Source organism: Pseudophryne corroboree, chromosome 6, assembly GCF_028390025.1.
Source record: "Pseudophryne corroboree isolate aPseCor3 chromosome 6, aPseCor3.hap2, whole genome shotgun sequence".
NCBI lineage: Eukaryota > Metazoa > Chordata > Amphibia > Anura > Myobatrachidae > Pseudophryne > Pseudophryne corroboree.
This window is the reverse complement of record NC_086449.1, coordinates 722,214,232-722,241,195: the sequence shown is the minus strand read 5'-3', so window position 1 is coordinate 722,241,195 and position 26,964 is coordinate 722,214,232. Positions and strand designations below refer to the sequence as shown.

The 26,964-nt window shown below is 42.3% G+C and overlaps 1 protein-coding gene across 3 annotated transcripts in view; it reads left to right on the top strand.

Moving 5' to 3' along the window:
- EBF1 (EBF transcription factor 1) overlaps positions 1 to 26,964 on the top strand; it is a 449,014-nt gene that overhangs the window by 45,564 nt on the left and 376,486 nt on the right. For all 3 annotated transcript variants that reach the window (XM_063928403.1, XM_063928404.1, XM_063928402.1), the window contains exon 6: positions 6,380 to 6,448. In XM_063928403.1, the coding sequence (XP_063784473.1) occupies positions 6,380 to 6,448 (69 nt within the window). The remainder of the gene's footprint in view (positions 1 to 6,379; positions 6,449 to 26,964) is intronic.

The window sequence follows — 26,964 nt, the reverse complement described above, 5'->3', positions numbered from 1 at the left end:
AATGAATAATACCTGTATGGCGAAAAATACATCACATATAGCCCTTGAGGCTATATGGATGTATTTAACCCCTGCCAGATATCACAGACTCCGGAGAAGAAGCCCGCCGAAAAGGGGCGGGGCCTATTCTCCTCAGCACACAGCGCCATTTTCCCTCACAGAAATGCTGGTGGGAAGGCTCCCAGGCTCTCCCCTGCACTGCACTACAGAAACAGGGTTAAAACAGAGAGGGGGGGCACTGATTTGGCGATATGAATATATATTAAAATGCTATAAGGGAGGAACACTTATATAAAGGTTGTCCCTGTATAATTATAGCGTTTTGGTGTGTGCTGGCAAACTCTCCCTCTGTCTCCCCAAAGGGCTAGTGGGTCCTGTCCTCTATCAGAGCATTCCCTATGTGTGTGCTGTATGTCGGTACGTGTGTGTCGACATGTATGAGGAAAATGTTGGTGAGGAGGCGGAGCAAATTGCCTGTAATGGTGATGTCACTCTCTAGGGAGTCGACACCGGAATGGATGGCTTATTTATGGAATTACGTGATAATGTCAACACGCTGCAAGCCGGTTGACGACATGAGACGGCGGGCGAACAAATTAGTACCTGTCCAGGCGTCTCAAACACCGTCAGGGGCTGTAAAACGCCCATTTACCTCAGTCGGTCGACACAGACCCAGACACGGACACTGATTTCAGTGTCGACGGTGAAGAAACAAACGTATTTTCCTTTAGGGCCACACGTTAAGGGCAATGAAGGAGGTGTTACATATTTCTGATACTACAAGTACCACAAAAAAGGGGTATTATGTGGGATGTGAAAAAACTACCTGTAGTTTTTCCTGAATCAGATAAATTAAATGAAGTGTGTGATGATGCGTGGGTTTCCCCCGATAGAAAATTATTGGCGGTATACCCTTTCCCGCCAGAAGTTAGGGCGCGTTGGGAAACACCCCTTAGGGTGAATATGGCGAACACATGCTTATCAGAACAAGTGGCGGTACCATCTACAGATAGGGCCGTACTTAAGGAGCCAGCTGATAGGAGGCTGGAAAATATCCTAAAAAGTATACACACACATGCTGGTGTTATACTGCGACCAGCGATCGCCTCAGCCTGGATGTGCAGAGCTGAGGTGGCTTGGTCGGATTCCCTGACTAAAAATATTGATACCCTTGACAGGGACAGTATTTTATTGACTATAGAGCATTTAAAGGATGCATTTCTATATATGCGAGATGCGCAGAGGGATATTTGCACTCTGGCATCAAGAGTAAATGCGATGTCCATATCTGCAAGAAGATGTTTATGGACACGACAGTGGTCAGGTGATGCAGATTCCAAACGGCACAAAGATGTATTGCCGTATAAAGGGGAGGAATTATTTGGGGTCGGTCCATGGGACCTGGTGGCCACGGCAACTGCTGGAAAATCCACCGTTTTTTACCCTAAGTCACATCTCTGCAGAAAAAGACACCGTCTTTTCAGCCTCAGTCCTTTCGTCCATATAAGAGTCATATCTGCCCAGGGATAGAGGAAAGGGAAGAAGACTGCAGCAGGCAGCCCATTCCCAGGAACAGAAGCCCTCCACCGCTTCTACCAAGTTCTCAGCATGACGCTGGGACCGTACAGGACCCCTGGATCCTACAAGTAGTATCCAAGGGGTACAGATTGGAATGTCGAGACGTTTCCCCCTCGCAGGTTCCTGTAGTCTGCTGTACCAATGTCTCCCTCCGACAGGGAGGCAGTATTGAAAACAATTCACAAGCTGTATTCCCAGCAGGTGATAATAAAATTACCCCTCCTACAACAAGGAAAGGGGTATTATTCCACACTATATGGTGGTACTGAAGCAAGAAGGCTAGGTGAGACCTATTCTAAATCTGAAATATTTGAACACTTACAAAGGTTCAAATCCAGATGCAGTCACTCAGAGCAGTGATAGCGAACCGGGAAGAAGGGGACTATATGGTGTCCCGGGACATCAGGGATGCTTACCTCCATGTCCCAAAATTTGCCTTTCTCACCAAGGGTACCTCAGGTTCGTGGTACAGAACTGTCACTATCAGTTTCAGACGATGCCGTTGGATTGTCCAAGGCACCCCGGGTCCTTACCAAGGTAATGACCGAAATGAGGATTCATCTTCAAAGAAAATGGACGACCTCCTGATAAGAACAAGGTCCAGAGAACAGTTGGAGGTCGGAGTAGCACTATCTCAAGTAGTTCTACGACAGCACGGGTGGATTCTAAATATTCCAAAACCGCAGTTGTTCCGACGACACGTCTGCTGGTCCTAGGGATGATTCTGGACACAGTCCAGAAAAAGGTGTTTCTCCCAGAGGAGAAAGCCAGGGAGTTATCCGAGCTAATCGGGATCCTCCTAAAACCAGGAAAAGTGTCAGTGCATCATTGCACAAGAGTCCTGGTAAAAATGGTGGCTTATTACGAAGCGATTCCATTCGGCAGATTTCACGCAAGAACTCTTCAGTGGGATCTGCTGGACAAATGGTCCGGATCGCATCTTCAGATGCATCAGCGGATAACCCTATATCCAAGGACAAGGGTGTCTCTCCTGTGGTGATTACAGAGTGCTCATCTTCTAGAGAGCCGCAGATTCGGCATTCAGGATTGGATGCTGGTGACCACGGAGGCCAGCCTGAGAGGCTGGGGAGCAGTCACACAGGGAAAAAAAATTTCCAGGGAGTGTGATCAAGTCTGGAGAATTCTCTCCACATAAATATACTGGAGCTAAGAGCAAATTTATAATGCTCTAAGCTTAGCAAGACCTCTGCTTCAAGGTCAGCCGGTATTGATCCAGTGGGATAACATCACGGCAGTCGCCCACGTAAACAGAAAGGGCGGCACAAGAAGCAGGAGGGCAGTGGCAAAACTGCAAGGATTTTTCGCTAGGCGGAAAATCATGTGATAGCACTGTCAGCAGTGTTCATTCCGGGAGTGGACGACTGGGAAGCAGACTTCCTCAGCAGGCACGACCTCCACCCGGGAGAGTGGGAACTTCATCGGGAAGTTTTCCGCATGATTGTGAACCGTTGGGAAAGACCAAAGGTGGACATGATGGCGTCCCGCCCGAACAAAAAACGGGACAGGTATTGCGCCAGGTCACGAGACCTTCAGGCGATAGCTGTGGACGTCCTGGTAACACCGTGGGTGTAACAGTCGGTGTATGTGTTCCCTCCTCTGCTTCTCATAACCAAGGTATTGAGAATTATAAGACGTAGAGGAGTAAGAACTATACTCGTGGCTCCGGATTGGCCAAGAGGGACTTGGTACCCGGAACTTCAAGAGATGCTCACAGAGGACTAATGGCCTCGGGAGCTAAGAAGGGACTTGCTTCAGCAAGTACCATGTCTGTTCCAAGACTTACCGCGGCTGCGTTTGACGGCATGGCGGTTGAACGCCGGATCCTAAGGGAAAAGGCATTTCAGAAGAGGTCATACCTACCCTGGTCAAAGCCAGGAAGGAGGTGACCGCACAACGTTATCACCACATGTGGTGAAAATATGTTGCGTGGGTGAGGCCAGGAAGGCCCCACGAAGAAATTTCAACTAGGTCGATTTCTGCACTTCCTGCAAACAGGAGTGTCTATGAGCCTCAAATTGGGGTCCATTAAGGTTCAAGTTTCGGCCCTGTAGATTTTCTTCCAGAAAGAATTGGCTTCGGTTCCTGAAGTCCAGACGTTTGTCAAGGGAGTATTGCATATACAGCCCCTTTTGTGCCTCCAGTGGCACCGTGGGATCTCAACGTAGTGTTGGGATTCCTCAAATCATATTGGTTTGAACCGCTCAAATCTGTGGATTTGAAATATCTCACATGGAAAGTGACCATGCTGTTGGCCCTGGCCTCGGCCAGGCGATTGTCAGAATTGGCGGCTTTGTCTTACAAAAGCCCATATTTAATTTTCCATTCGGACAGGGCAGAACTGCGGACTTGTCCCCAGTTTCTTCCTAAGGTGGTGTCAGCGTTTCACCTGAAACAACCTATTGTGGTGCCTGCGGCTACTAGGGACTTGGAGGACTCCAAGTTGCTAGACGTTGTCAGGGCCCTGAAAATATATATATATATATATATATATAATTCCAGGACGGCTGGAGTCAGAAAGTCTGACTTGCTGTTTATATTGTATGCACCCAAAAAGCTGGGTGCTCCTGCTTCTAAGCAGACTATTGCTCGTTGGATTTGTAGTACAATTCAGCTTGCACATTCTGTGGCAGGCCTGCCACAGCCAAAATCTGTAAATGCCCATTCCACAAGGAAGGTGGGCTCATCTTGGGCGGCTGCCCGAGGGGTCTCGGCTTTACAACTTTGCCGAGCAGCTACGTGGTCAGGGGGGAACACGTTTGTAAAATTCTACAAATTTGATACCCTGGCTGAGGAGGACCTGGAGTTTCTCTCATTCGGTGCTGCAGAGTCATCCGCACTCTCCCGCCCGTTTGGGAGCTTTGGTATAATCCCCATGGTCCTGACGGAGTCCCCAGCATCCACTAGGACGTTAGAGAAAATAAGATTTTACTTACCGATAAATCTATTTCTCGTAGTCCGTAGTGGATGCTGGGCGCCCATCCCAAGTGCGGATTGTCTGCATTACTTGTACATAATTATTGTTACAAAAATCGGGTTGTTATTGTTGTGGGCCATCTTTTCAGAGGCTCCTTCGTTGTTATCATACTGTTAACTGGGTTCAAATCACAGGTTGTACGGTGTGATTGGTGTGGCTGGTATGAGTCTTACCCGGGATTCAAGATCCTTCCTTATTGTGTACGCTCGTCCGGGCACAGTACCTAACTGAGGCTTGGAGGAGGGTCATAGGGGGAGGAGCCAGTACACACCATGTGATCCTAAAAGCTTACTTTTTGTGCCCTGTCTCCTGCGGAGCCGCTATCCCCCATGGTCCTGACGGAGTCCCCAGCATCCACTACGGACTACGAGAAATAGATTTATCGGTAAGTAAAATCTTATTTTTCTACCCATAATAGTGCCCTAGTTCATTTTCTGAACCATAGTAGTGCCCTAGTTAGTTTATGCCCCATAACAGTGTCCTAGGTTATTTTATAAACCATAGTAGTGCCTTAGTTCACATGATGTCACATTATAGGGCTGCCAGTACACATAATGCAACACAGTATCCCCAATTCATATCAAGACATACAGTGCCCCAGTTCAGAATTCAGATTATGCCACACTTTAGTGCCTCTACTTCATAGTGTGTCATATTACAGTGCCCCCACTTGATATTATGTAACAATATAATGCCCTCCATTTCATTTTATACCACATTACAGTGAGTAGGCTGGAACGCTTAATAGCTAATAAGACTTATTTTTATTTTCTTAAAAGGATAACTATATCAACTTGAAAATTCAGTGTTGCAGTTTAAGTTATACCTGATACCTTTAAAATCACTTACATGAGATTTCAAGTACGTGTGATCTGGCATGCTCCTCATATGTAGCTCTCGCCCAATTCGGCTGACAGTGAGCCCTGAGCGCATGAACACCTGGGAATTAAATTTATGGGACCAGGATTAATTTAACAATGGAAAATTCAGTATTGGGGGAATAAGACGTTAAGGGGGGAATTCAGTTACCCGCGGTCAGTGACCGTGGGTAATTGTCATGCCTGGGGCTATTCAATTATCCATGATAAACCGACACAACCACGGCTTATTGGGGATGTTTCTCCGGCCTAAGGCAGGAGAAATAAATCCCCGAAAATACGAGTCCTGTTTTCAGCCAAAAAAAACCAGGCTGTTCCTCCCTGATAACACACAGGTTTCACTGAACCTGTGAGTTTTTGGTAGCAAAGGTATTTTTTTCTGGGTGGCCATATTGGATTGCCCAGAAAAAAATACAGGAGAAACATTGGGAAACATTGTGACAAACACTGGGAAACATTGTGAAAAACATCCATTTTCCCCGATGCTTATTATCCTTTAATTGAAAATCCCTCCTGTGTGTACCAAAAAAAATAACTCTCTTACTATTTTATTGGTTGATGTGTGCACCAATATTCAGAAATGTCTCCTTAACATGTGGTATCAGAGGCTTTAAATTACCTAGAGACATAGGAAAACCCGTTATGCAAAAGGGAAACTATAACCCATACTTTCATGAACTCTGTATTTAGGGGACAGTTGGCTCATTTACCTGGGCCGTTCTAACACCTGATAAGCCAGCAGCTGTGCTGAAGGAGGTAACTGTTAGTAATTAGCCCCCGTGCGGCCCTAACGTATTTCTGCCATAGTTTCCAGGTAGCCAGAATCCAGTTAATGTTGCTGCAGTTTGCTCCTGCTGTCTCAATGAGGCTGACTTTGCAGCATACCCATAATACTAAACCCCCCTCTTGTTTTTTCCTTGCTCCACAGTCGCTGTTGTGATAAGAAAAGCTGCGGGAACCGAAACGAGACTCCCTCCGATCCGGTGATTATTGACAGGTTGGAACTGCCTTTATTTCTTCCCATTTCTAAACCTCATTACAGTGTAACATCTGCCCCATGCCGTTTCTCCGAGCGGGTATTGTCCTCATGAAGGCAGCAGTGACGTTTAGGTACAGCATATTACAGTGGCATTAGAAGGGAAAGCGCTCATCCATGCAACACCTTACCTGCCCTTTATAACATCTGTTCCATAATTTAGCACTTCTTAATTGCTGTTCAGACTTAATAAAGGTTCCTTAACCAATTGCTGGAAAGTTCTGTAACCTATAGCAACCAATCAGTCAGGCTTTTATTAGTCTGACTTGCGCTAGACTGATGAAAAGTTGGTATAAGTTACAGCACATGCTATAACATAAGCTTTACAGAGCAGCCAATACATCTGTGACATTGTATTCTGTGGAGACGGGACTCACAATAATAGAATGGTATCTATACAGGGGTATGGGTCGTTGGGTCGACACAACTTAGGTCGATAGTCATTAGGTTGACTATTGGTCGACAAGTACTAGGTCGACAGGGTCACAAGGTTGACATGGTCATTAGGTCGACATGTACTAGGTCGACATGTCAAAAGGTCGACATCAGTTTTTTAAAAATGTTTTTGGTGTCGTTTTCTTCGGAAAGTGACGGTGAACCCCAAGCAGTGCACAGTGTCCCCTCGTAGTGCACCGTGTCCGCTCCGCTACAGCTGTGCTCGGCACAGGTTACTATTCCCAATTGTAGTCCACGTGGATCGTAAAGTATGAAAAAGTCCAAAAATTTAATATATTTTTTTAAACTCATGTCGACTTTTTGAACTGTCGACCTAGTACATGTCGACCTAATGACCATGTCGACCTAGTGACCCTGTCGACCAATAGTAGTCAACCTAATGACTGTTGACCTAAGTGGTGTCGACCTAATGACCGTATCCCCTATACAGAGCATGCTAACAAATATCACATTATAATTGGTGAGTGAAGAAAAGTGGAAATCATATCTATATTATCACTATACCTACAATGAATTCTTATGGGTGCACATTAATAATGGCACTGCTGCTTTTTTTCTGTAAAATAATAGTAATAATAATTTTTTTTTTATTATTATTATTATTATTAATAATAATAATAATATTATTAATAATAATAATAATAATAATAATAATAATAATATTTGTTTTGTGTTGAATACTGGTCCCCATAATATTCTCCCATCAGTAGACACTGAGGGCTCCACTGCTTGCATATAGGTTCATGGAAGCCTGTTCTTATAAAGTTATTGATGCTCAAGCGGGGACAGAATTAAAAAGTTACCATTTTCTGTGAAATATAAATCCCACATGACTAACTATTATAAAACTAAGATACAGGTTGAATATCCCATATCCAAAATGCTTGGGACCAGAAGTATTTTGGATATCGGATTTTTCCATATTTTGGAATAATTGCATACCATAGTGAGATATTATGACAATGGGACCCAAGACTAAGCACAGAATTAATTTATAATTCATATACACCTTATATACACAGCCTGAGGGTAATTCTAGCCAATAGTTTAATAACTTTGTGCATTAAACAAAGTTTGTGTACATACACACAATTCATTTATGTTTCATATACACCTTACACACACAGCCTGAAGGTCATTTAATACAATTTTTTTATATTTTTTTGTATTAAACAAAGTTGTACATTGAGCCATCAGAAAACAAAGGTTTCACTATCTTAGTCTCACTCAAAGAATTCCGTATTTTGGAATATTCTGTATTTCAGAATATTTGGATATGGGACACTCAACCTGTAGTAATAACCGAGATAGTGAAGCATCCCCCCCCCCCCCCCCCCATAGTTCTTGCTATCCTTGTTTAGAGCTGGTTTAGGGATATACAGTTTGTTTATAGAGTTGACTCTTTAAACAAGGTGATCTTGTTGTTTCATAGGAAGTTTGATAATATGAAATCTTCAGTTCGTTTAATGCAATATAGCTCAACTCTAGTGCTCAAGTGTCTACAGCATGTCATATTTTAAGGATTTACCTATGTAGGAACAGGTGATATAGTACTAACAAAGTAAAATGTATTTAGTCACCTCTATGACAGGGCCATCTTAACAGCATTGTATGCCCTGGGCAAAGCAATGCACTGGGGCCCCTAAACATTCATGGGAACCAATAAAAAAAAAATAATAATACAAATTGTATATATATATATATATATATATATATATATATATAATTATGCTCCTCCTGCAGTACTGCATCATCTCCCTACGTGCTTCAATACAGTGAATGGCTGACAGCACTTTGATTGGTGGATAGCTCCAGCCATCCACCAATCAGTATGCTGACGAACACTCACTGTCTGGCTGGGAGGCAGGTAGAGAATACTTCCCGGCCGCTCTGACTGTGTGAAAAGCACCCGCCTCTGCTCAAATGCCCCTAGAATTGTGGGGCCCTGGGAAGCTGCCCAGTGTATCTATATGTTAAGATGGCCCTGCTCTATGACTAAGGAAGTTCTTGTAATCTGACTTGCTGCTGTTATTTAAGGACTTAGAGCAAGTGTTGTGGGACTACAGCACTCATTGGGGCAGATGTTTTAACCTGGAGATGGCATAAGGAAGTGATAAACCAGTGACAAATGCAAGGTGATACACGCACCAGCCAATCACCTCCTAACTGTTAATTTACATATTGGAGCTGATTGGCTGGTGCGTGTATCACCTTGCATTTATCACTGGTTTATTACTTCATTATGCCTTCTCCAGGTTAATACATTTGCCCCATTGTTCTCAGTTGACTCTTTGCTGGATAAAGATAACAGGAATAGTTGGTGACAGTAATGATCTGGAATATTTTTTATATTTTTGCCCTCGTTGACGAATATATTTTGCATTAATTCAAGGTTTACTCATTGTCTGGGCTGAGCCAATGTTCAAGGGAATGAAGCTTATCAATTCAATAGCAACTTGTGACTGGACTGAGGCAAGGCGCACAAGGTGTCCCATGCCTCAATGATGTCACTTACCTCTAGTGAATTGATTGTTGCATACTCACAAATCACAAATGGCTGCCCTGGTTTCTAGATGATGCACAACAGGATGTATTTTATTTCCATGAAATTAATTGTACAGCAAATAATAACAGAATTCATTTAAAAAAAAACAGTTATTAAGTTATTAAATTACCAATTTTAAAAGAACATTTATTGTAAGTTTATGTATATTTTGTATTGCAGTTTTGTTTATTTATTTACTATGTATTTAGTTATTTTACTTACCGGATTGATTGATTTTAATGCTTTGTTTTTGCTCAGAAGTCATTCTTTACACTTGAGGACAGAAATTCTTTTTCCCTATTTTTCTTTGTCTGCTTTTTACTTTGGGCTAAAATGTTTCTTAGAGGTGACAGAAGACTACCCGCATTGTGTGAGCGGCTTGGAATGGAATATTGTATTTTGAATTCCATATAAACAGTTGCTACAAATGTAGGATAATACAATATGTAGTATACGAGAGACTAACCATAGAAATGGTGACCTGTCTTCCTGCGGTGTTTGCAGTCAGGACTGTTCCATCCCTAGGATGCGTCTACTGATTCTCACACCCTGGTATGGTGCACTCTTACAGCCTTTGTTGCAGGGTCATTCATGAATGGATGATGATGTCTTCACAAACATCTGCCAGCATGACCAGTCAATCATGGCGGACCTACCTGCTGGTCGCCTGTGTGGACATGGTGACATGGAGCTCTGGAGGGAGGGGTGGAAAACACTGAACAATAGGTTTTGGGCCTTAGCGTTCGGTCAGATCGTTAAAAGCATCTGAGAATCCCAGAAACTGGTATGTTTGCCGACAAATCTTTAATGGATGAAATCTTCTCAGTCCTATACCATATTTTCTGGATGATAGAAGTGTTTTTTTTGCAATATGCAAGAAGTTGGCTGCAGTGATTTGGCCTAAACATTCATGTGCCGGCCATATTAATGAGAACTATACAGTACAATAGAACACATGTGGATTTTTTTTTATTTTGTGTTGTTTTTTTAATGGTGGCTACATTGTAACTAAATTTATGTCATTGTTGTTGTTGTTGTTGTTGTTGTAGTAGTACTCAGATATTCACGGAGACCAAGGCAAAAAGAGTACAATTAACTTAATATGTTGCTCTCACCCAGCAGCGGTCGCTACCTCGATGCGTTTCTCGGCTATTAAAGAGACTAGGCAGCTTGCGAAGAAATTTCCATTTTTTCTTTCTTAGTAGCCACATTGAATTAGATGTTGGCAATTAATTAGCAAGCCATTGACACTGACAACTCTTTCCTTAATAAATACATTGTAAATTAGTTTGTGGACCTCTACATTCATGTATGTGCACAGAATATATTAACAGGATAAGATGCAGAATGGGCTTGTCCAAAGATTATTTTCCCCCAATAGCCTTGTAGGTGTGTGGAATGTGTCTGTCATCGAGTAGGAATGGTCTGTGTAAGGAACTAATCTCCCAAAGACTTCCCAGAGGAAATGGTCTCAACTGGATGCAAAACCAGTTTATCCCTATTTAAACATGTATATATGTATATATACGAGTATACATAAAGTTCAAATACATATTAGCACACATGTAAAATAAAGAGGCCTGTCTGATGACCGCTAACTTTTTATTATAAAGAACCCTTATGTAATAATTCTATGTGTGGTATGTGATTAGTGCACACACTGCATTAGACAGAAGAAACTTGACTCAGCAGAGGTATAATTAGCGCTGGACATGTATTTTTCTTTTTAAGGATTGTGTTACTTGAGTTACATTAACATGCCTTCTATTGTTGCTGGTCTGTTTTTTTCCACCCCAGTAGAATACTTTAAAACCTCTTTTAGGGGTGTCTGCAATTGTAGAAAAGAATGTTGTATACCGAAAGCAATGCTGTCGACTCTGACAATGAACATGCATGTGTATCATGTGTATAAATGTGGCTATATACCAAAACAAGCGGGGGTGGGGAATCTTTACTAATATATATATATATATATATATATATATATATATATATATATTGCTTTACAGAAAAAAAAACATTTAGTCATTTGCATTAGTCCCTTCCCCAGTGGAGCTTATAGTCTATATTTAATGCCACACGTACACACACTACAGTATACACTACGGTTATTTGTTTTTCAAAACCTAATTAACCTACTAACATGCTTTTGGATGTGGGGGGATATCCAGACAGCCTTGAAGGGAATCAAACCCAAGACCTCAGTGGATCTGAGGCAGTAATGCCAACCACTACACCAGCTGTGCTGTTTCTTTCAATTTGTGGGGCTGATTCTGAGTTGGGGGCAAAGCAGAAAGGGCAAGTAACTTTATATCTAACAAACCAAGTTGCAATGCAGTATCTATCTAATTTCTAATGTTTATTTAAAGTGTCCCTTCTGTAAATGCTTATCAAGTACACCTATAGTATGTCCTTTATACCAGTGACCATATATATCAATTTAAATTGTACATTTATCTATCACATTAGTTAGATGGCATCCTAAAATAAATGATTTATTGTTATAGTTTATGGTTCCAATCTTAACCTTTTTCCATTTTTATATTGCAGCACATTTACCACTTATTATTTCCGCTCCTTGCTTGTTTATTATTCTTTTTTTCCCTCTCTTCCTTTCCTTGTTTTACTCTGGGCAGCTAATAGTTCCTGTATCAGGCTTTCTCTGCTTTTTAGTTAGGGTTTACGTAATTGGATATCTCGTTGTACTGTCCTGTTCTCATTATAGACCTCTGTGTATTAACCCTCCTTGGAGTGTAGAAAGTGCACAGAGCATTAACAAAGACTGACAGTAAAGAGGCATGGATCACTAGGGCGTGAAATTGTTAGTTTTTAAGATATGCAGTCTTTTAAACAAGTAGCAAAGTGATTCAGCTTGTTAATTTTCTTCCATTTTGTGATAGTTTTATTATTTTTTAAGATTATGTCAAATATTATAATACTCAGTTTTGGACAAGACAACAATTGACAGTTTTAATAATGAATTAAGGTAATTTTGTATCTGCCTGTGATGTATTCACATATTACTCTTTAATTGACATAAAATATTACAATACTTGTGCTGCTATTATTATTATTATTATTATTTATCTCCACTAATTATGCAGCACTGTGCAGAGAATAATTGGTAATATATACATATAATATCTGTGTTGGGGGGTCCTCCCATATTCTCTGTAGAACTAGGCAGGAAGTCAGAAGAGAAGAGTTATTTTCAATGATTTTTGGACAAATTATTTTCATTCTTTTCATTGATGCCTTATGGTTAAAATAAAGCAAATTTAGCGGCTTGTCTACTGCAGTTATGTTTAATTGTTCCAAGAATGTGTTGCTGGTTGATCAATTTTGTAGGCTGCCAACTAAAGTTTGATGTAATTGAGTCACTGCTAATACGAGGCTGTGGTTTCTTTTCAAGTTCACTTGATAAAGGTCATTAGGATGCTCCTAAAGACAAGCAGATAAGCTAAAATCAGCCTTTGGCAGTGCTTTATTTTCACCATAAGGCACACAAAAATGATACCAGTGATTGGCACATTATACTACTATTTGTTGGAGGGTAGGAATAACACATGGTTGTATAAAATCATTTTATAAATGATGTTTTATATATATATATATATATATATATATATATATATATATGTATATGAGTAGAGTTATTTTTGCTGACATATGGACTTGTGTATTGGACAAGTCACTGGCATAGTAAAGAAAAGACAACAGATCTTTATTGTCTCACATATATTTATTTGCTAGCACAGCCTAAGCTATTCTCAGAGTTTGCTTCGTTCTCTCATTTTATTCATTCAGGCAGCCTTATATTATACAGTATATTGCATTGTCTTATGCAAATTGAATATTGTTTTTAGAAATCTGTCCTGGTCAAAAGGTGTGAGGTTGTATATAGCTTATGTATTAGGCTACTTCAGTGGAAGCCTAGATCATCTAAAATGGATGACTCCATTGGCTTTTAAACATGTGTAATGCAACCCAGAAAATATTGGTAGCGTCAATGGTGCAGAAAGTCTCACTTTTAAATGCAGGAGGAGAGTGCCTGCCTTATATTGCTATAGAACCGGTGCACAGAGTGACCGATACAGAGCACCCGAATGCTGAATTATATGGTGAGAGTGAGGAACCATGGAGATATATATATATATATATATATATATAGAGAGAGAGAGAGAGAGAGAGAGAGAATTTTCACAATCTACCTTTAGTTTTTACAATGAGCATTTGTTGTTATCATGTTTTTATGCTTGGGATTGACGTCACAGCTGGACAGACAAATTCAAATGCCCGCCCAGCTGGGTATCTTGACCAATACGTTGGGCGGCCGATCGGTAAGTGTGTATGCTTAACTAGATCGGCCCCTCGGTCGGCGTAGTGGCGTGTCCACCGACATATCAGGTGCCCAGCTTAAGCTATGTAGGGTTTCTACAAAAAAGTAGCATAGTACCCTGTTGCAGAAAGGATGTAGATGCAATGACGGATCCGGTTTGCTATACCGGCAGACAGGATGCCTCGCGGGCTTGCTGCGCTCACCATGCTTTGGGTCCAGTGGCGAGCTTTGGTTCTATTCCCACTCGGTTGGTGGCGTGGACCCACCAACTGAGTGAGAATTACGGGCGGGTGTCAGTCTGTCGCCTGTCGGTGAAATGCCGGCTGTCGGGATTCCAGCATTGGTCTCCTCAATGCCGGGATCCTGACAGCCGGCATTTTAACTGCATCCCGCAATGACAAACAGCCTGGAAATGGCAGGATAAATGTGCTGGATGCAGGTGAAAGCTATACACTATGGCCTCCTTTCCACCATCACGGATGTAGTCAGTTGCTACAGGTTACAGCATATTAGTGCACATTGCACCAAGTTTAGCTCCCCATTGCATTGTCTGCAAACATTAGCCCATCTCCGCATCTTAATCCTCTATCTCTAGTGAAACCTCACAGTCCACCAGACCCTGTATTTCAATTTTTGGATGTCCTTGTATCAGTGCCAAGTATTCCGAAGGTGTGAATTTTCCAAACACCTTTTCGTTTTCGTGCATGTAACGTCTCTAGCTGCCTTGGCGCGGGATCAACTTTACAAAGTCTCCTGTGAACCCCTTTTGTGTGTTGCCGTAGCATCGGAGGGTGCCGTAAATGTGCCCCTCTGATTTCTCAGAAAGTAAATGCCGTCTAATGATTCAATGATGTCATTTGAAAGGAGCGATTTCCGTGACACAAATTCACTACTCCCATTAAAAGTAAGAAGTTATTCCGAGCAGCAAATCATGGCTCGCATAGGTGGGGGAGGGGTGTTTCTTCTTTTAAATTAAGATCAGGATTGATTTAACATCCGAATTGTAACTCATATTTGAATTTAAAAGCACAGCTATAAAATTCCTATGCAGGAATGGAATAAATTGTGGTTTTATTACTACAATGGGTATCCCTGTGTCCTAACCTTTTTCCTCACAGTTATTTTAGTTCAATAAATAAAACCTCATTAGTCTATCCCTATTTCAAAGAGTTTATTAAATTTTACAGGAGTAATTAGCATAAGCTGTGCTAATTTTTCTAGAAGACTAATGAGTGAGTTTGCTAATTAGGTTTGCAGAATAAGACGGCATTGCAGAAAGTAGAACAGTATAAATTCTGTTTTCCAGACTTTTTGCTGTCAGGATAAAGATGCTTTAGTGTATAGATGTATGGGTTTAGGTGGCACAGTTTCAATCAGCCGATAGCTGGAGACATAAAACAGCTCAGTCATTCACTTGATGCATTAAAGTATTAAGGTAGAGACCAATGTTTGTATTTTATTTTATTGTTCTTGTGAGGGCAATCAGAAAATCTGTTTCAACCATGTTGGCGATGCAATCACAAGTTCTGACTTCATTTGGCAAATATGGTTGCCACACTATGAACCAGTTCTAAATAGAAGCATGTTCAAGTAACCCATAGCTTGGTAACAGCGTGTTATGATGGGTTAAGTGAATGAGTTTACCACTGACTTGGAGCTATCAGTTTTGTTATCCCCTGAGCATAGAGAGTCTGTCTTCTCATTGCCATTCTGTTTTATCTATTAGAGGGGCCTATTCATGAAGCAGTGAAAGTGTAGAGAAAAGGACCAGTGGAGAAGTTGCCCATGGCAACCAATCAGCTTTGAAGGAAGCCTTTACGAAGTACATTCTATAAAATGTAAGGGAGATGCTGATTGGTTACCATGAGCAACTTTGCCACTGGTCTGTTTCTCCACTGTTTTCACTGCTTCAGGAATAGAACCCATAGTCTTTCAAGAACCCATGCTTCATCATTTCTGGAGGGGTGTTGTATAGAAGATCTACAGTTATTAGACTGAAAGTCAATAGGTCGACACCATATGGTCAACAGGGTCAAAAAGATAACAGGTAAACGGTAGACAGTACACAGTCAACAGGGTCAAAAGGTCAACATTAAATTGGTTGACCAGAAAAGGTCAAAACAAGTTTTTTGTGGGGGGGTTTTATGTAATTTTGTATGTTTCATCGCCTGCAGCCCCAATTCGTGGTAACGAAATGCTTGCCATGCTTCGGGAAGGGTGCCTTGCTTCACTACCGTTGCACTCGGCACAGGTCACTATACCCAATCGTAGTCCATGTAGATGGTAAACCAGGCAAAAAAAAATGTGATAAACCCAAAAAAGCTTGTGTTGACCATATGTGTGCTGACCATTGCTATGTCGTCCGACTGAACCTGCCAAACTTTTGTACTTGTCAACCTTTTGATCCGTCTACCTTTTACCTGTCGACCTTTTGACCTTACTAGAAAGATACAGTCTTTCCCTTTCAGCACCTGAGAGGCATTACTAATTTAACTCAGCAGCTTCCATTGTAACTTCAGTTTTATCTTGACCTTTTGACCTTGTCAACCTCTTGACCCTGTCGACCTAATGCCTGTCGACTATATGATGTCAACCTGTTGACTGTCTATCTAGACAGTGGCTATCCATGGTCAGGATGCCATCTGGAGATCTAATAAACTATTACCAAAATAAATACCAGAACTAGCTGCTCTATTTTATTGTTACTATCTGTGGAAAAAGGCGGCATCCATATCATATCTCGTTTGTAGATTACTAACGAAGGCTATAAGATTCCGCTTGGTATTGCAGCTTATCTACATTCAATGCTGTAAAATAGGAAGACACACTAAGGCTGGGTATACACCTGACCATGCTGACCCATAGACCCAGTGACCCAGTATGCACACTTACCATGGGTTACCTGATATGTCTGGCCAGACATCACAACTGGGATGACATTTAAATTTGCCCACCCAGATATGATGTCATTGTTGTTGGTTACTGTGACTGGTATAATGGGTCAGTCAGTTGATCGCCTTTACATATGGGCAGATGTAGCAACATATCTGCAAGATATATCAGCATCTGGCCTGCTGCAGGGCTGACATTATATATCTGCGAAAGACGATGTTCACAGATGTAAGCTCTTTGCATAGTTATGACTGAGAATATCAAGTAACTCTACCCACAAATGCCTATTTAGTAGCACAGCTGAAAGACTGAGATGAAAACGACTCTGAATCGATTGTAAGTTTGCAAAGATGGACATGCAAAACCGCTGTAGGATAATGATCACTAGATGCGCCCGTTATGCGGGCAACTCCAATGTGATCACTTAATAACATGAGTTCAGGTTTCTTACTTGGCATAGTATGCCATTTACAAAATTGACGCAGTCCTAAGGAACTGGGCTCTTGTTCGCTATTGAGTCCTTTTATGCCCGGATCTGGGGGTTACAGTTTTGGGCACCACATTCTGTTCATGGGCCCGGTGTCACAACGTAAAGTAGTAGCACTTTGATTGACAGCTCTGCTTCCCAAGTGGCTAATGCATGAGCTGGGGCCCCACAATGCCATGTATATATCCTCTGAAATCTAGGTTTCCGTATATTGTACCTTCATTGTTCACCCCAACTGTGGAAGTCAGAGACTTCGTATTGCCTCCCATTATGTAATACATCACAGAGAGAACAATTTCCTCTCTGTCTTTCTTATGGGGAACTTTTTTTGTGTGTGTGTCAGTAGCACCTATGAGTCGGTGAATGGCTGGTATAATAGATGGAGGTAATGGTGCCAGGGCACACATCCTTAATAAGATATTGTCCAGGCAGTTACCATATGCTGTGGAGGCTGCTTCGTCTCTCTGTTTCCTTTGATTCCTCTCAATAAGATTATTTCAAACACTCTAATCCTGAATCATTGACACGGATACAAAAGCCCGGTGACATCTAATAGATTCTTCTTAGCTTTGCTTTGCCTCTTGTTCCGTTCCTCTTTCTTCTCTCTTTTCTCCCCTGACAAAAAGCTGACAGACACTTGGGTCCCGTTCCCCCAGCAGCAGCATGGGGGGCGATGCGTCGACTATAAAAGAGGAAAAAGAGGCTGACATAGGTCTGATAAGCTACAGAGCCAAAGCACCGTAGATTAAAAGTAAACGCCAGCAAATCCTACCCATTCTCTGGCTCCCCTTCGTCTTTTATTGTTTTTGTTAACTGTTTAGGTGCCACTGCAAGGATATAAGGCTCCAACACAATGAGGAAGGTAAAAGAGCAGTTTTTAAGTCCCTTTTCAAGGTGTCTGCCCAGTTTCCAACTTTGCCGGAAAGATTTCTTTTCCCTCAAACTTTTTGTTTGTCATCGTCGCCGGTGAGGCAGCCATCTTTGTAGGCTGAGCCATTATGCATGGAAACGCATCCTGTCGATTCAGTAGGAGCTGAGGCACGGCATCACAGAGGCATGAGGCACAATATGCAGGGCCTAAGTTGATCTAAGCTCCAAGCTGCTAATTGTTTTTTGGGGGGGAATTGTACATTGTAGATATCCTGTGCTTGAGCATCCAAGACCAGGGTTCCTGGACCTGCGGTGTATGCTGCGCTTACTTGTGCTGGAACTCACAAAGGCGCAGTTACTAACTTCTGTTGGCTCCATGGTTTGTAACATTTAAAGATATTTTTTAATGTTCTCCCAGCATATGTCATATATTTTTTAATATCCACAATCTGAGGTCCCACGTACTTGCGTAATTGAACCTTCCTTTTTTTATTTTTTTATTTACAGGACTATTGATATACTTGGTAACATTTATAGTCGTAGAGGGCTATTTCCAAACCTGCATTAACAGCGAACAATTGGACATGTGTTTTCCCAGCATGCAATAGACAGAACAAAGCTAATTTCTGATTGGTTACTTTGGGTTTAGTGCAGATTTGCACCATTGAGCAGTACTGGTGAAAATCCTTCAGCACAGGGTAATTGATACAAATTTATAGCTCAAAGTGAGTATTGATTTCACATTGTTACATACAAGGGAGTGCTTAGTCAATATTTACAGGCACAAGGAGACACTTGGCAAGAAAATATTATGGAACCCTGTTACAGAAGTCTTGATGATAATAACGGATCATCCGCGTCATCCACAAATGGAATTAGTATGCAAATAGAGTGCATCTCACATGGTTCATATAATATGCAGTGAAAATGACATCAATATTGGCGGTTTGGCGTAGAGAGCAAAGGGTATTTATTCTGCACTATGGGGCAGATGTATTAAGCCTGTAGGAGTGATAAAGCAGTGATAAGTGTAAGGTGATAACGCATCAGACAATCATTACAAGTTTGAAAAATGACAGTTAGGAGCTGATTGGCTGGTGCGTTATCACCTTCCACTTATCACTGCTTTATCACATCTCCAGGCTTAATACATCTGCCCCTATTTTCCTTCTGGTTTTCCAGCGCTTCAAAGAAAGTTTTCACTTCTAGACCAGTCATATGTGTTATTAGTGTGACCAAAATGTTGTATATTATTATTATGTCCTTTAAAAAATTACAGGACACCAGTAACTTTTGTTGGAATCCCGGCAGCGAGTCCCCTCGCACGCTACCTGCGCTTGACAGGCTTCAGGCCCAGTGGCTTGCTTTGCTCACCACAGGTTATATTCCCACTCTGTTGGTAGTGTGGACCCACCAACCAAGTGGGAATAGCCTGCAGAGGTCGGGATTCCGTCAGGTGGTATGTCACCGGCAGTCGGGATTCCGGCGTCAGTCTCCTGAACGCCGGGATCCCGACAGCTGGTATTTTAACTGTATTCCGGGTCCAGGACTCCTAACCTGGAATGTGAGTGTAAGCTGCAGTGGCACTTATCTACGAGCGCCGTGGACATATGGCATTTGAAAAAAATGTACACTGAAACATTTGCGTCCTGGAGAACCAATTTCATGGAGTTCTTCCATGTTTTTCATATTACCTGCTATTTTTTTCTTTCCTTTGCAATTGATATCAGTTGTCAGTTTATCTGTCTGATAGACACCTTTCACCCAATAGAGGTGACCTGGCTTGTCTTGCAAATAAAAAGTTAATGTGATTAAAAACTCTGATCTGTGTTACAAAAGTAATTTTTCTTGTTTTTGTTTTATTTATTTTTTCTCCATTTTTTTTTTTTTTTTTATGAGCGCATTAACAAAATTACCATTCCAAATTATAATGCTAAGTGGGACCTTGAAAACAATTTGTTTGCCTGGAACTTCACAGGAGAGAATTGCTTGGAGATCCACATCCAGCAGAGAGATCTTCTCTTCTATAGATGAAGAGGAAACAAAGATTGAGGACGCATTTGAAGTTAAGCTTCTCTGATGCATTTTGTCCCTAATCCTTCCTCTGTATGTGCTGCTTATTGATCTTCCATCTTCATGACAAGAGCTCACTTGGGTTTTCAAACTCAGCGCTCCATTTTTTGTATAAGTGTGTCTTGCTGTTTGTTTACAGATCGGGAGACGTAGGTACCATACTGTGTTTAAAAGTGGTACCCAGGTGTGGGCAAATCCTAGGAGCCATGCACTGAAGTTTAGGAGCCTGAAACTGCACTGTTGGCATCTAACTCTTAGAGGATGAGTAAAATTGGAATTTAAGGCACATACCTCTTCCCTGGATTTCTCTTGAAGTATTTTCCATCATAAGAAACTGTGTTTTACTTTTACGTGCTTTATCTCTTCCTTCTATGTTTATCACTAGAGCTTTATACCCTAATAGCCAGAGCTGAGTTTTTTCCACAGCCTTTGGATATGGCATGCAACTGTGTATAGAGCAAATGCAGAGTTATGCCAAGTCGCTCCCAAGTCACAAGAATAAACAAGTCTTCCTTTTAAATACCTTGATAAAAAGCACAGAAAGTACTAAGCGATATGTATTTAGAAAAAAGTGCAAAAAACATATTTATAGTCCAGTACATCTGAGTTGTACAAACAGGTGAATGTCCTTTTGCATAATACAGTCCATCACCATTGTTCCTTTATATTCATCTACTTTGGGCCTAGATAACGTCAAGACATCACTGTGGCATATTTTATCAATCAGGACGATGCTTTTATATTTCCTGCTGGGTCTGAAATCCTAGTAGACCTTTCCATTTGTTTTTGTGGGTGCATCTCTTTCCTATCCCCTTACATTAACAAGGTGACGTCTACATTTTTTGGGACTGGCTTCATCATAGGATAATACAAATAAATCCTATTTTATTTTTTGTGGTTCTGAGACTGAGAACTCATGCCTCCCCATTATTTTTGTTATGGAATCATGAAATGACTGAATTGTGCAGTTGCATCCTTTGCTTTTTTCAAAGTCACAGTGCGGTCATTGTGGTTTTATAATTGGAACTGTGGATAGAAGGTGCCTTTTACCATGTACACAAAGCAATGTAAAATATTAGGAAAAAAATCATTAATTGCATTTGTTGCATTGAGCACCGACCTACTGTAGATGCAGCTGTAAGGGATATTGTACACAAGCATTATTATACACATCACGCCTAGTAGCCACAGTGTAGTATACTTGGTCACGGGGGGCACCCAAACCCGTGTGCTCTAATGCAGTTCTACCAGTGATACCTCTGTTGCTACGCGACTACCTATTGATCACTATGTAAATTAGTGATTTGGCTCCACTCTCATAAATATTAGTCCAACCCACAAAAAAATGGTGGCCTCCGTTGCATGCTGGTGACAGGTGTAGGTGAAAGATTCAATTAAATTTTGAGGTTCTGAACTTCTAGCGTCTGCTGCATATTTTCCTCAGCTCACTACATCTCCTGTCACTTCTCCTCTTCTCACCAACTGCATCTTTTACTTATTCAATCACTCCATCCACCTCTGTTCATTATTTCTGTTCCCAATTTCCCTTTTTACACCTCGTTCCCCTGTGCCTGATCCCCATTCGTCTCCTTTCTGCAAGTGGTTTCTCCTAAACCTGTCACAGTCACATTCTGGGAGCGTTCCAGCTCAAACAGACCTACAACTGTTAGCTAGAAGAGTTTTGTGCGCAGTGCCCTCACATAACTCTGCTTATTGAAGTATGTAGATGGCAGTGTTGCTGTAACAGAACATACAAGCTGTAAGTGATACGCCTTCCTTTCTCTCCTGACTTTTTACTTTATGTATTCCGGTAAATAATGCTCTCATCTCCACCAGATGTATTCAGACAGCGCAGGAGGAAGCAAATAAGATCATTTGCTTATGTCTTAAGTGCTTCTTATTTACAGACGATCTGTTACATTACACATACCCCATCATTATACCAGCGAAACCTTCATGATCTGCATTAGCACATAACTAAGGTACAAAAACACAGCACATTAAGAGATGATTAAACTAATTCTCACAATTTAAAACATTTCAGTCGGTTTGTTTGTTGTTGATTCTTACTAGTAACTGCGCTCATGTATAACTTATTAGGTTCTAGACAGACAGCGAAGGATCCGTGCTGTTCTCATAACCTCTTTTTCTGGGGTGTTTTCTGGATTTTGCAGTGTTATTTGTTTTGGCTTGCCGTACAAACATTTTATGCAAATTATAGGGCCAAAAATATACAAAGGATACATTCTTTTTCTTTCTACTTGTAATAGAAGTATTTGATTTATTATTTTGCTTTTATCAGAAACCAAAACAAGATTACTATCTGCTTCACATTGAGAAGTAACATCTTGTGGTGTGTGAAAATACGGGAAAATGTGGACCTGATTTATCAAGCAGCATTTTGTAAAGCAAAACTATATTTCGGTGAGATACGGAACAGTCATTTTGATCAATTCAAAACCCAGGGTATTGGGTAGGAAAATATATTTTACGACTTGACATACTAAGGGTTGCCTTAAATAAAATTGCTATTTTATTAAAGGCAAACAAGTCACTAAAAAAAAAACCCAAAAAACCAAAACACTGTGTAAGGGGTGTGGCCTTCTGTAGATGCAAGAATTCTCAAACTGCTTTCCACTGAAGGGTATCATTGGGCATATGTAATAGGGTCCAGATTTGCCAGTGGTGCGGGAAGCCGGACGATCTCTGACTTTTTTTAAATTGCAATCATTTACTAGGCAAAACCATGCCTTGGAAATGATTTCCACTTTAAAAAACTATCCAGGATCGCCCGACATCCTGTACCTCTATCAAACTTGGACCCTGTTACATATGCTCACATATGTCCAACTGGAGCTGTGTGTCCTGCTTAGCTGTTTCTGATGTGCTGGTCTTTAATGTCTATGGTACACATTGTGATTCACCTTTTTTTCATGCTAAAACCATTATGCATTAAGGAGCATTTTTCTTGAACTGGGGGGAGAGTGCAAGGGGGCATCTCGCACCTCCCAGATATTTGGGATGACCAAATTAATCTCAAGGTTTATCACAGGCAGTGTTGGGATGGGATGGGTATAATACCCTTACCTGCTTCACCTCCTCCATCACCACAGCCTTTCTCCTGTCCGCCTCCAGGGCCTTCCCTAGCCTTGCACCTAGCTCCAGCCACTACACTGTGTGGCTAGTTACTGTAGGAACGTCCTACATATCTGACAGGTGGGTGGTGTGACGGGCAAGTCAAGATGCCCCTGAGGGGGCGACATTTAGTAATTTAGGGGTGCCAAAATGAAATTAAAAACAGGGTGGCCAGGGTAGTCGCCCTTGGGCACCCACACATTGCTACATACTCCAGGAGGGGTACACAGGGGCATCATGAAAACCTGGGGGGTAGGGGGTTTATGTGTCATAATGTGTACTAGGGGCTCTGCAGTGTGTACAACACATGTGTTTTGCTGGGATTATTTACACATAATTCCTTTTAATAGCATTACCAGTTTATAATTTGGACATTTTCGTGGTAGGTTCCGCCACAAACCTTAATCTGGTCCTGTAGCCATTAGAAGATAGGTAGACTGTGGTCATAGATGGTGTGCATGGTCAATAACAATACTCAGGCAGACTGTGGCATTTAAACATAGCTCAGTTAATCTTAAGGGGTCTAATGTGAGCCAAGAAAACATTCCCGCAGATCATTCCACCATTCCTCACACCAGAGTGAACTTTTGGCACAAGGCAGGATGGATCTTTGCCAAATTCTGACCCTGTCAGCTGCATGCTATAGCAGAAATCAAGATTCATCAAACCAGGTGAATCTTTTCCAACCTTCAACTGTGTAGTTTGCTGAGCCTTGTGCTGTACCCATAAACTGCGCGTCCACTGATGCTTTTCTCCACACCACTGTTGTATCACATGGTTTGAGTTACTGATGACTTCATGTCAACTTCAACTACTGTGGTCTGTCCATTCTCCTCAGACCTCTCTCATTAGCAAAGCCTTTTTATCCATAGGACTGCCACATGCTGGATGAATTTCTTGGTTTACACATCACTTTCTGTAAACTCAGAAGTTTAATTTCTGTAATACTTAAATCACCCTGTCTGGTGCCAACAATTATTCCATGGTCAAAGTCAGTTAGATCACATTTATTTCCTATTCTGGTATTTGCTCAGGAGAACAATTGAACCACTTAACCGTGTCCGCATGCTTTTATGCCATGGTACGCACTAGAAACTTTTTATAAGTCACTAATAGGTATTAAATTTAAGTGGGCCACAACCAATTAAATTACAAATGGAGGTACTCCCAAATATTCCATTGATCCATCAAGTCTCCTTCATTGTCACACTTGTAACTCTTATTTGGAAGCCTCAGATCGCTACCATGTCCCCCCATATAGCTCCCGCCACCCTTACACTTACCTTATCCTGTCCGCTCCCCTTTGTTCCGCACCACTACTCACTCTGCTCCAGTGCTGCTCTGATGAGGAGTGAGGAGATAAAAGCTAATTTCTTTTTGCATGGGATTCCTGTGCATTCTGGCTGAAACAGCCGGTACACTGTCGGCAGTTGGAATACCGACCGCTCCCTGGTATTCCCACATGGGTGGGGTGTCCAGACCACCACCCAAGGGAGAATAGAATTCTGCAATCGCTGCCGATATTGCGGCTGGCGGGATGACACTGGCGGGATCCTGACAGCCGGCATCCCATTAGCCGGTATATCATACTGAACCCCAGGCTTATGCCTGGCCACTGGTGTATCTATAATGGGTGCAGTGTGTGCAGTGCACACAGGCCCCTGGGTCCATAGGGGGCCCACACCCATTTCTTCCATACTTACCTTTCCGGCGTCCATCGGCGACTGTGTGTGGCCCCCCTCCTCTCCCATAACCGTCACCACCGCTGCTAGCGCACTGAGCGCTAGAGACTCTGGCACAGTGCCAGAGTCTACAGCGCATGCGCAAGACTCCGAAAAAATGGTGCGGCGGCCATTTTTCAGAGTCCCGCGCATGCGCTGTAGACTCTGGCATTGTGCCAGAGTCTCAGCGCTGAGAGCGCTAGCAGCGGCGGTGACGGCTACAGGAGAGGAGGGGGCCCACACACGGAGTCTGCACACGGGTCCCCTCCTCTCTAGAAACGCCGCTGTGCCTGGCTGATGTTTCTTCAGAGTGATTCTGCTGCAGTTAGATTAGTCTTGCAGTCTTAAAAATGTATGAGGTGAGGAACATTCCGAAGGACTGCAACAATGGCTGGATCTGCAACAACAATGGCTGCATAGAGCTTGTGGCCGCTTACATGCATTGAGATGGTGCCACATGATTGGCGGTTTAGATATCTGCATTAACAAGCAGCTGTACAGGTGAACCTAAGTGGCCACTGAGTGTAGTGTTCACGCTAGGCTGTTTTAGCAGGGCGCCGCGCCCTGCCCGATTTTTCAAGGGCAAAATCCACCCTGCCCTTTCTGCGGTGCCCTGCTAGAACAGCCGCCCGCTTCCTGCCCTCCCAGCGTGTAAAGATGCCGCGCGCATGCGCGCGGCATCCATTCACGCTGTGAGAGAGAGCTTGGGGGAAGCTCAGCACCTCCGTAGGTGCTGGACACGCCCCCAACAGTGACGCCGCCAGCCGTCCATGCCCCCTGTTTTATCGTCTGTGGGCTGAACCGCCCACTTTTATTATGTGAAATGATCACACCCCCTATTTTGCGTGGCCATGTCCCTTTTTCGGCGCGCACATGCTTGTGCCCCTCACTGTTTGGCGCCCTGCCCAAATCCTAGAGTGAACACGAGAGTGTATATACTGTACATAATATGCATTCCTCCCAACCATCCCCGATTTCAACAAGACAGTCCCATTTTTCAGGCATTTTTTTCTAGCGCCCAAATAAATAAAAAAATGAGATTTATATATATTTCCGAACCATGAGCACATCCTCTTTAGAAAGTATTTGCTCTAAATATATAGCCACTTTGTTTGAAATACTCAACACTATTGAGCGTACGTACTGCGATATGTTGACACTTATTAACAGGAAACATTTCCTTAGCATTTGCCTTGATTAATTTCTGACAAGGGCCCTGGAGCTTCCTCTGTGCAGCAGCAAGTACTGTATATGTATAATTGTGCAGGTCAGAGTCTGCCCTGCCCCTCACAGCCAGATGTGCACCATCACATGCTTATAGGGCCACGTTTCCATTGTGTCCCTCCAAGTGGCATCATGTCTGATTGTAAGTGTCAGGCCAGGACCCTGCATGCGCCGTCTATCGCTACAAGCAAGGCAGTTTTGTCTTTATTCCCTGATAAGCTGCCTCCCATAAGCACTAATCAGTTTAATGGAGAGGCCTCCCAAATTGCACTCAGCAGGCCTCCTTCTTCCTGGCAGAAGCAGATAGCGCACACAGAAAAATTACACACATTATTAACCCTTTGTCAAGGCGCTCCTGACAAAGACACGCTACAGATGAATGGAGCTGTTAATAAGAGGGAGATATCATTACGGTGGTTTAACACAGAAAGCGGATTCATAACATTGTGTCTCCGTGACCGCCTCACTGAGCCAAAAAGGAGAATGTCATTTATAAGTAGCAGAGCTTTGTAGCAGTACGTACTCTAATACATGGAGTAAAAGCAAGTAGTTCTTCATAATCCCTCACTGGGACAGGAACATAAATGTAATGTAATTCCCTGTTACCGATATGGGACGTGTTCCGCAGGTTACTACTTAGATTTCTGCTTCCAATGCTCTATTGATTTTCAGTCCTGTCCTGTCACAAAGGGCTGACCTATTATTTATTCCACCAATTCACTAGTAGCCAGGGAT